General features: G+C 49.6%; 3 protein-coding genes across 3 annotated transcripts; 2 read left to right on the top strand and 1 right to left on the bottom strand.

Annotated features, from left to right (window-relative positions):
• The first annotated feature begins 3,234 nt into the window (after positions 1-3,234).
• Positions 3,235-4,061, top strand: MICPUCDRAFT_49426 (uncharacterized protein). The gene is made up of 2 exons (XM_003056329.1): positions 3,235-3,332; positions 3,417-4,061. The coding sequence occupies exons 1-2, from the start codon at positions 3,330-3,332 to the stop codon at positions 3,657-3,659; spliced, it is 246 nt and encodes an 81-aa protein (XP_003056375.1). The 5' UTR covers positions 3,235-3,329; the 3' UTR covers positions 3,660-4,061.
• Positions 4,026-5,009, bottom strand: MICPUCDRAFT_45244 (uncharacterized protein). Its single transcript, XM_003055940.1, has 2 exons — positions 4,868-5,009; positions 4,026-4,788 (listed from the first exon to the last, which is right to left on the bottom strand). The coding sequence occupies exons 1-2, from the start codon at positions 4,922-4,924 to the stop codon at positions 4,090-4,092; spliced, it is 756 nt and encodes a 251-aa protein (XP_003055986.1). The 5' UTR covers positions 4,925-5,009; the 3' UTR covers positions 4,026-4,089.
• A 2,041-nt stretch (positions 5,010-7,050) lies between these two features.
• On the top strand, positions 7,051-10,298 carry MICPUCDRAFT_31433 (uncharacterized protein; the record flags this gene model as incomplete). Its single annotated transcript, XM_003056328.1, has 3 exons — positions 7,051-7,548; positions 7,709-8,118; positions 8,243-10,298. 3 exons carry the CDS (start codon positions 7,051-7,053, stop codon positions 10,062-10,064), a joined length of 2,730 nt encoding a protein of 909 aa, XP_003056374.1. The 3' UTR covers positions 10,065-10,298.
• Positions 10,299-11,194: the final 896 nt, after the last annotated feature.

Below are 11,194 nucleotides of genomic sequence, written 5' to 3'. Positions count from 1 at the left end.
GTGTACTGTACAATTCGTGTATCATAGTGTAACGACGTATTCATTTGTTCGTACGGAAGTTCGTACGGAAGTACTTTCGTACTGTACACGTGTACTTTCGTACTTTCGTACGGAAGTACGGAAATACTTCCGGAAGTATCATATTGTACTTTCGTACAGTATCATGCCTTCTTATTCATAGGGCAGCTCATAGGGCCATATTTCCGGAAATAGATACGTGAGTGATACGTGCACGTGTACACGTCCAAATAATTTAACGTTACACTAAACTACAGTATTCTATGTGTATGTCGTTGTAACTTACGTGTACGTGTACTGTACACGTACGTGTAGGGCTATCTTCATTCGTACTTCCGGAAGTACTTCCTGAAGTACGGCGTACTTTCGGAAGTACATACATGTAGGCAGGGCTATGACAGAGCAATTCAAGCTAGCTACTAGCCCTATGCAGTTCGCGGGTTGCCCTCACGTCGGAAGTTATTTTTATGATAAGTACGCTTGAGTTATTAACTAGCCCCCGCCCTACAACGTTGTAGACTACACGTACACGTGTAGCTTGACTTGCTCTGTCACACGGAAGTACGAAGATAATACGAAAGTACTTTCGAAGATAGAGCAATTGTGTACCTTCGTACGTGTAACGTTGTAGACTACAATGTTATTATCCCTAGCTAGACTACAACGTTGTAGCTACAGGTAGATAGATACCTCTAGCTACTAGCTACCTTCGTACTAGGGGTCCGAAAACTATATTCCCGTCTTTTTCCCGCCGCGCAAATGCACGTATCTGTTGTCTAAAATCGCAAATGGCTGCTCTGTAAAATGTCAGGTCAATCCAAGCTGCGACGGCGCATGGGGAAGCGCGGACGTGAGGGGGCGCGTCTACCTGACGCTCATACGAATTTGGATTCGCAAATTAATTCGGCGTTATAAATTTGGTGACTTAGCGCAACTCGTCTATGGCTAGGGCTAAAAAAGCTACACGTAGTCAAACTAGTCATAGCTACACGTACAGTAGACTCGTCTACGAAGGTAGCTAGCTCTAGTGGCTATCAGCGAAAGGATATGAGCTTAGAAAGGATATAAAAGGATGAGCGCGCCGAAGTTTCAAGTTGATCGACGCCGCGACGGAGCGTGGGCGCGCACAAAAGTACGTTTTTTGCGATTTAGACAAAATACGCACACAAAATTCGTACTTTTGGCACGGGAAATTCAATTAGCGGAGCGTGACCTTAACAATAAGTTGTTATCCTTACGCTGATAGCCACTAGCTAGCTAGCTACGAAGGTACCTTCGAAGGTACGTTGTACGAAAGTACTTTCGAAAGTACCTTCGAAGGTACTTTCGTACCTTCGAAGGTACCTTCGAAAATAGCTAAGTTAGATACTGTACACGTGTACCTTCGTAGATACTGTACCTTCGTAGATACTGTACCTTCGAAGGTACAGTACAGTACCTTCGAAAAAAGCTAAGTTAGATACTGTACGTACCTTCGTAGATAGTATTACTGTACCTTCGAAGGTACTTTCGTACTTTCGTACGAAAGTACTTTCGTACTTTCGTACAAGCTTGTACGAAGGTAGTCCATGGCTATCATACTGTAGTTTTATGGAAATAGATGTAATACGGAAGTACGTACGTATGTACGAAGATACCTTCGTAGTAGATAGAATACCAGGGGATAAACTTTTAATAGTAAATAAATACCTTCGTAAATAAATGAGTAAGTTAGTCAACTTAGTTTTTCGAAAGTATTTAATTTATTTACACGCCGAAGGCGGTGACTTTTGCGGGTCGAGCGAAATTAGACCGTCGATTGTGAGTTAAAACTGCAGTACGCGTACTTTGAAATACTTATTTATTTACCTTTTTTTTCCGGCAGTCATGTACGAAAGTATTTATACTTATTGTCGAAAGTTTAGTAAGTTCTCCCCTGGTAGATACTTCGATGCGGAGCCTGTTCACTCCCCCGCGCGGCCGCGGCGACCGCGGTGTCGGCGCCGCGCTCGCGCCCTCCCCGCGCGTCGTCGTCTCCGCGCGCGCCGTCGTCGTCTGCGTCCTCGCGTCGATGCCGCTTCTGCTTCGATGGTACGCGCGAAGTCTCGAGACTACTATTATGAAGATACGAAAGCCGTACTTCGTACGTGTACCGTGTACGCGTGTAGTGTGAAGCCGTGTACCTTCGAAGGTACGGAAGTAATGATACTGTAGATACGCAACTGATACGCATACATTAGTTAACTTAGCCCTACAGTAGCTAGCAGACTACAGTATGATGGAATAAATATTCTTAAAATAGGGCTACATACGGAAGTAGGCCCTACGGAAATACGTGTAGTCGTGTACGAAGGTACCTTCGAAAGTACAGTACTTTCGTACTTTCGAAAGTACTTTCGCAAGTATTATTTTCGTACAAGTATTATTTTCGTACGAAAATATCATAATAGATCAAGCTCGGGTTCAAGCCGATGAACCGTGTACATATTTTTTTTGAGTGAGACTGATTTGCATACACGAGATTTTGTACATAAAAGCTACGAATCCGAGATTACAGCGCGAGACATTGATTTTTACTTCCGTACTTTCGAAAGTACGAAAGTACGAAATAAGTACGAAAGTACTTTCGAAAGTACGTGTACGTGTACTTCCCGGAAGTACTTCCGTACGGAAGTATTCTATCTTCGAAGGTACACGTAGACTTCTAGGGCCACATCTCAAAAGACTTCATGGGCCACATCTCCGTCGCGCTCGTATCCGCCATCGGGGACCGCATCGCTGGCGCGCCCATCTCGTACGCGCTCAGAACCGCACGTGACTCTGAAAACTTCCACGCAGCGCAAATTCTATTTATGGAGCCCGACACAGCTTGCGACGCCCCGGCTCCGTGCGCTCGTGAGGCTCACACGGGTTTCATGAATCCCGTCGCGGGGTTGCTTGCTACGTGAGAGGATTGTTCGTAGTGTAGTCTGCTCGCATTTAGATCACATGTTTTGCCCGGATGGGTTAGAGTTCAGTCTTTTTGTAATCAGATCTACTACACGTGTACATGTACAGACTTCTAGCTAGACTATGATATCATATGATACGTTGCATGATTATCCTTCGAAGATAAATACAGTACACGTACTGTACACGTACGAAGGTACAGTACACGAGTACACTAGCGTGCAGATACGCGTAGACTGCAACGAACGTTGTAGCGATAACGGAAGCCGAACGGTTTAGAGTGCAGCAGCACTGATCGGTGCACATCATCGTATCCTAACAACGCCACTAAGCCCTGATGTTCTAGGAAGACTCGATAGGAAGTATAGAATAATATTTTCAGAATGGTTAGTCCCGAACTCTGAAGTTATTTTTCTGTCTCGAACGCTAACAACTTAGTTTTCTTCTTATCCGACAAACGAAACTTACAGGGAAAACGGAAGTCCAGTAAACCCCCACCAAAAAAGGTCGCCCCTAAGATTGATACAATGTTTACATGCCCATTTTGTAATCATGACAAGGCTGTGATAGCCAAAATGGACCACCTCACAGAGAAAGGACTTGTTTTGTGTACCATTTGTGGACAGAAGTTTACCTCTGAGATCACACATCTAAGCGAACCTATCGATGTTTACAGTGAATGGATCGACGCTTGCGAAGAAGCCAACATGTAGCCAGCTGACCATTGTATCAGAGGAACGTCTTTTGACGATTTTGATATGTTTTCTGTACAGAGTTGTTACAAAATGAGAGTTGACTGTGTCTGCATTGTGTTTGGAGGTTTGCTCGAGTGGGTTGGCATTCACTGTCTGTGCTGAGGAGTTCACCTTTGAATGATCGAGTGTAGTGAAGGATTTCACGATGGCAGTAGATTCAATTGCATTTATCTTGTTGAGGCCAGCAAAATAACAGGAGTAAAGCTATTTTTCTGGACAGCACAAATTAATATGTGGTGGCACACAACCTAAACTTTTGCTCACTACGTGCGATAATCCAAACAGCAGTGAGGTTCGCATTCGGCCCTAAGAGCCCATGTTCTTGAAAATTGTTATATTATTTATCGGACAAATCAACCGAGTGGAACTTTCCAAGGACCAAAACAGCCTAAACTTCTTGTGCAACTGTCTGCGCGTTTTCCTTCTTTGCCTTGTCTGCGGCCGCCTTCTCCTCCTCAATCGTGCGCACAAATGTGTCAATGACATCGTTTGAGATGGTTTTAATCCCACTCTTTGAAACAACTACTATTTCGATATTCTTACTGCTTGGCTCAACAAGCTCAAGGAGGGCCCGCAGTGTTAGTTTAACTGTCTCCACGTCAGAAGTCTCGCTGTAATTCTTTTCTAACCATTCACGTAAGGCCTTGGAATTACGACCAGTGGCATTTGCCTTCCATTCTGAAAATGTTCCAGAAGGATCCGTGTAAAAGAGCTGCGGTTTACCTTCCGGGGATACACCAGTTATCAGGGTTGAAAGTCCAAACGGGCGAACACCGCCGCTTTGTGTATACTTTTGTTGCACACCACCTATGTAGCGAGTGATATATTCCACCGAGACAGCATCTTCGAGCGTCAGCCTGTGATTTTGAGCCTCTAGACGCGCTCTATTTATGAGGATGCGCGCATCGGCAGTTAATCCAGCAAAGGCCACGCAAACGTGTTCGTCCAACAACTGAATCTTTTTCATTGAGCGTGGGTCCTGAAGTTTAGCCAACGACTTTTTCTCAACGCCAAGGACAACAGTATCCTTGCCACGGACGCCAACCGCAAGGGCACCCTTTCTCACTGCTTCCAATGCATATTCGACCTATGCAAAATAATGCGCGTTTAGTCAACGAGATAAATCTGGTGAGAGATCTAGAGAGAGTCAAAAAAATAAACAAGACCTGAAACAAGTGGCCATCCGGACTAAAGACGGTTATCGCGCCATCGTAACGAGACATTCAGACGTTTCTCTGAAGATGCGCCTCAAAAATTTCAAGTGACAGAACTTTTTAATTTTCCTTGGGTCTCCGACTGAACTTTTGACTTGGACAACGAGTTCTTGCTCAGGAAGCTCCAGACTACTTCCGTACTTCAGTACAACTTAGTCTAGTGAACGCGGTGTACATCTGTACAACTAACGATGTACGCATAGGGACACACGTGTAGTTGTACAACGCGGCACTTTAACATTGTACGGTGGTACTTTCGTACCTTCGTACCTTCGTACTTCCGTACACGTACAACGTTGTACAGGCCTACGCTCTTTAAGCCGCGAATTAGCGTGAACTGCCGGAGCTTAAAAACATGTGTGCGCGTTCAATTTGTACAACTTACTGTGATATATGCAAATACTTCCACTTTTATTATGTACTTTCGAAAGTACAACGTACTGTATTCTATCCTTGTACTTCCGGAAGTACATGAACACGCACCTTGCTTCGAAGGTACGTTGTACTTCCGGAAGTACTGAACGAAATACTTTCTCGAAAGTACAAAGTACGAAAGTACTTCCGTAGTTGTACTTCCGTACTTCCGTATCTATACTTCCATAGTCTTGATAATGATAAAAAATAGTCTACCAAGGTAGCTAGCTACCTTCGAAGGTACAACGTTGTACTTTCGTACAACGTGAGTAAGTTAACAACTTACATTCCGGAAGTACACGTACACGTACACGTACTGTACACGCGTTACTTCCGGAAGTACATTTTTGTAGTTTACAGCTGTACACGTACTCGTACTGTAGGGCTACTTGTAGAATACGAAGGTATCTACTTCCGTACACGTACGTGTACTACCTTTCGACGCCAGAAGCGCAGAACTTGCGCGGGGGTTGGGTCCAGAGTCTCGAATTAGGGGTTTTTCCGGACCTACTTACAAAAATTTCAGCCTATCAAATGCGTTTGGAGGCTCATATGCAAAAAAGCGCTTCGTGACCTGACGATGAACTCTTCCGATGAAAACCATTTTCAAACCACTACAACGTTGAAGTTGTACACGAACTTCCGTACGAAAGTATTTTTCATTCTAAATACCCTGCCGCGCCGGGCCCCCTTCTCCCAACTACCGACGTGCAGCGGAGGCGCTGATTTTGGCGTACTCGTACTTCGTACTCTTACTAAAACCCATACCGGTTTTTTCCGGCCACTCCTTGATAAACGATATCTACTGTACAACTACACGTACAGTACACGTACTGTAGAGTTAAGGGTGAAATGAACCCGAAGGGTTCAACCCTTCAAGCTCCGTCAATCACGCTAATTCAGGGCTTAAAGGCCGTAGTACAGTACGTGTACGTGTAGCCCTACAGTATACGTGTACAGCTGTACACGTAGTACTGCTCGCATTTAGATCACATGTTTTGCCCGGATGGGATAGAGCTCAGTCTTTTTGTACAGTAATCAGATACTGTACGTAATAAGTACGAAAGTACGAAAGTACTTTCGTACGAAAGTACTTTCGTACTCACGTACTGTACACGTATAACGCGTTAGTCACGTACGAAAGTACTTTCGTACTTTCGTACCTTCCTTCGTACGGAAGTGGAAGTAAAAGCGAAGCGTCACGTCTTTTTCGTTCCGTCCTTAACTTGAATGCATTCCCCCTCTCGCGCCCCGCTGGCTCGCTCAAAGGAAGGAGGATCGCAAGAAACCGGATCGGTGCGTGCACACGCCTTCCCGCGACATCAGCGACGCCGTCGCGCGCAGAGCTGTCCGCACGCGACGTTGCGAACGGCTTGAACGGCGCGAACGGCGCGGCAACAGGCACTATTTTTTATGTCCTCGTCGCGCGCTCGCTCTCGCCTCCGTTCGTCTCTCTTACCGCACGCACGATCGGTCCCCAATCTCCTCGATCTCAGGGTGCCGCGAGTCAAATGATCAACCGCGCGAACGGTCAAGGCGCACGGGCGCTCATCCGCCTGCTATCCGTCCCCTCCGCGGGCCCAGCGCCCTCTCGTGCGCGCGCGGTGGGCGCGTTCCCGGCCGCGACGTCTTCGCGCGCGTTTAACGCGTCCGCGCGGCGGATCGCCCCTCGCGCCGCGTTCTCCTCTGTGGGATCGATCCACATATGCGCGCCCGCCACGATGCACGCTCACGTGGTGAGTCTAAACGCGTGCGCGATCGCAACGCGCGCCGCTTCGACGTTCCTCGCCGAGTACCGAGACCACTGCGCGGTCCGCGAAAAAGAATACGGGATCGCGCCTAAACCCCTCGACGCGAAGCAAGTCTCCGCGCTTGTCTTGCAGCTTGAGAACCCGCCGAGCGAGGATGCCAAAGAGCTCGTGGATCTCTTCGTCAATAGAGTGCCCCCAGGGGTGGACGAGGCAGCGTACGTCAAGGCGTCCTGGCTCGCGAGCGTCGTTGCCGGAGACACGAGATCGCCTGTGATAAACCGTTTCCGCGCGATCGAAATCTTGGGCACGATGCAGGGTGGTTACAATATTGAACCGATGATTCGCGCGTTGGACGATGAAGATCTCGCGGACACCGCGGTGAAGACGCTATCGCGCACGCTCTTGATGTTCGACGCGTTTCACGACGTCGAGGCGAAAGCGAAAGCCGGGAGCGCGCCCGCGCAAGAGGTGCGCGCATGTCATGTCTTCTCTCTCCGATCACTCACACCACCACGCGACCCACCGCGACCACGCGACCCACCCCTCGCGCGCACTGTTCAAACCGCACGTCCGTACATGAAATAATTTACCGATTGCATCTCTCCACGCGCGCGATCGATTAACGAAGGTGATGGAGTCGTGGGCGAACGCGGAGTGGTTCACGTCGCGTCCAGAGGTCCAAAAGAAAATCACCGTCACGGTTTTCAAAGTGTCCGGGGAGACGAACACGGATGACTTGTCCCCCGCGCCGGACGCCTGGAGCCGACCCGACATCCCTCTCCACGCGCTCGCGATGCTGAAAAACCCTCGCGACGGCATCACCGATGCGCGGGCGCAAATGGAAGACTTGAAACGTAAAGGGCACCCGCTTGCGTACGTAGGGGACGTCGTCGGCACGGGCTCGTCACGAAAGTCTGCGACGAACAGCGTCCTGTGGTACATGGGGGATGACATCCCAAACGTCCCGAATAAACGCACGGGCGGCGTGTGCATCGGCGCTAAAATCGCGCCGATATTTTTCAACACCATGGAGGACAGGTGCGCGTCCTGTTCGTTTTTCTCTCGACCGCTTATCACGAACCGTATCTGTATGCAATCCCTGTCCATCAATTACAGAACTAGTGTTAATTTCTGATGTATCGCCCCACTAATCACATTCCAGTGGCGCACTCCCGATCGAGATGCCCGTCGACCAGCTCGAGATGGGGGATGTGATCGATGTGTACCCGTACGAAGGTATCACGAGACGTCACGGTACGGACGAAATCGTGTGCACGTTTTCGCTGAAAACGGACGTCCTGCTAGACGAAGTCAGAGCGGGTGGACGGATAAACCTCATCGTCGGCCGCGGCCTGACCACGCGCGCGAGAGAGAGCCTCGGGCTACCGAAATCGGATGTCTTCCGTTTGCCGTCCGTGCCGCCGTCACACGAAGGTGGCTTCACACTCGCGCAGAAGATGGTCGGGAAGGCGTGCGGCTTAGACGATAACGCGGGCATCCTCCCTGGGACGTACTGTGAGCCTAAGATGACGACAGTCGGGTCTCAAGATACAACCGGGCCGATGACTCGGGATGAACTGAAAGACCTGGCATGCCTCGGTTTCTCAGCGGATCTCGTGATGCAATCGTTTTGTCACACTGCGGCGTACCCGAAACCTGTGGACGTTATCACTCACCACACGTTACCCGATTTCATTCGCAACCGCGGAGGCGTATCATTACGACCTGGTGATGGCGTGATCCACTCGTGGCTGAACCGGATGCTATTGCCGGACACCGTGGGCACGGGCGGGGACTCGCACACGCGGTTTCCGATCGGTATTTCGTTTCCTGCGGGGAGCGGGCTCGTCGCATTTGGAGCCGCGACTGGGGTCATTCCTTTGGACATGCCTGAGTCCGTCCTTGTACGGTTTAAAGGGACTATGCAGCCCGGGATAACGCTTCGGGACTTGGTGCACGCGATTCCATACTACGCAATCCAAGCCGGGCACCTCACGGTATCGAAACAGGGTAAAACAAACGTCTTCAGCGGTCGAATCCTTGAGATCGAGGGTTTAGAGCACCTGAAATGCGAACAGGCGTTTGAGCTCTCAGACGCGTCCGCGGAGCGATCTGCCGCCGGGTGCACGATTCGCTTAGACGAAGCTCCGATTGCGGAGTACTTGAACTCGAACATTACGATGCTGAAGTGGATGATCAAGAACGAGTATGGCGACCGACGGACGCTTGAGCGGCGAATCGCAGGTATGCAATCTTGGCTCGCCTCTCCTATACTTTTACGTGCAGACCCCGATGCAAAGTACCACACGGTGATCGAGATCGACATGGACGAAATCAGAGAGCCGATCCTTTGCGCGCCGAACGATCCGGACGATGCGCGGTTGTTATCGGAGGTCACTGGCGATAAAATCGATGAGGTGTTCATCGGGAGCTGCATGACGAACATTGGCCACTTCCGCGCAGCGGGAAAACTTCTGAAAGAACACGGCGAACAACTCCCGACGCGTCTGTGGGTCGCGCCTCCGACGAAAATGGACGAATCGCAACTCAAGTCGGAAGGATATTACGGCGTGTACGGTGCCGTCGGAGCACGTACGGAAATGCCCGGGTGCTCGTTATGCATGGGGAATCAAGCCAGGGTCGCGGAGAAATCTACTGTGGTGTCCACGTCCACGCGTAACTTTCCGAACCGCTTGGGCAAGGGCGCGAACGTGTACCTCGCGAGCGCGGAGCTCGCCGCGGTTGCCGCGATCTTAGGTCGTCTGCCTACCCCGGAGGAGTACCTCTCTTACACGAGAAGGTTAGACTCGACCGCGGCAGATACGTATCGTTACTTGAACTTCGATCAACTTCCAGAGTACATCGCCAGCGCGTCAGGGGTGGACGTGGGAGGAGACGCGTACGCAAACGTAGGCCCCGCGATGAAGGCACAGCTTCTTAAATTGGAAGCGGATAAGAAGAATGCCGCGGCGACAGGGAACTGAAAATCGAACGAAGAACGGAGGCAAAGGAGGTGGCCGGCGGCAGCCGCCACGCACGCACGCAAAAGATAAAAGCGACTGGTTCCTGGAATAAATTGTGTGTAAATGTACGGATTATAACCTTATCGAGTCTCTCCGACGAAGAGGGGCTATAAACGCGTCGAGAAGGAGCTCGGGGTGGTGTCACAATCGTGTTTTCTCTTAAGCTGAAAAATAATCACCGATGAGAATGCGATGAAAATTCCCCCACCGGGAGGACGCGGTTTCAACGTTTTATTTTACCCGACTAGTTTGAAACTGGCGACCCTGGACATTTTTTCCATGAGGGCGACCCGCGAACGCATAGCCCTAGTACGGGTACACGTAGGGACCTACGTGTACGTGTACGTGTAGGTACGAGGCTGGTTAGAAGAGCCCTGACCCCGTTTTTTCGCACGTACTCGTACGGCGCCGTACACGTACTCGCTGTACAGCGTACGTGTACGTGTACACGTACGTGTACTGTAAACTTTGCGCGCGAAAATTGTATTTTTGAAACCGCGACAGGTTCAGCTCACCCTGACAACCTCAAATCCGATCTTGATTGGGTGTCAGTCGTCCCAACTGTCACCTTTCGACCTGGACACGCCTCCGGTCACTTTTACCCTAACCAGCCTCATACACTCAGGGTCGTTCCATACAAAAACAGTTCTCCGGTCAGTTGAAAGGAGATGCGATCAAATGTTGAAATCGAGCGGTGGGTGAAAAACCTTTGTATACAGTAGAACGCAAAACGCAAAACGGTATTTTCCGGTCACTCCTTTCCGGTCAGTCGTAACCGCAAATAGACCAGTTGCGCTAAGTCACCAAATTAACGCCAAATTAACTTGCGATTTTTTTATTCAAAATTCGTATGAGCGTCAGTCAGACGCGCCCCCTCACGTCCGCGCTTTCCCATGCGCCGCCGCAGCTTAGATTGACCTGAAACTTTGCACAGCAGCCAATTGCGATTTTAGACAACAGATCCATGCATTTGCGCGGCAAGAAAAGTCGGGAAGACCGTTTTCGGACCCCTAGGGAACTTTTAATTCTTTTTTCTTTTTTTAACTTTTAGACCGTCGTTTACAAGTCAAATTCTCCGTATCCGCGAAAGG

The sequence above is a fragment of the Micromonas pusilla genome (assembly GCF_000151265.4).
Source record: "Micromonas pusilla CCMP1545 genomic scaffold MICPUCscaffold_2, whole genome shotgun sequence".
NCBI classification, from domain to species: domain Eukaryota; kingdom Viridiplantae; phylum Chlorophyta; class Mamiellophyceae; order Mamiellales; family Mamiellaceae; genus Micromonas; species Micromonas pusilla.
The sequence above is the reverse complement of the archived record's forward strand: the minus strand, read 5'-3'. Positions and strand labels throughout refer to the sequence as shown.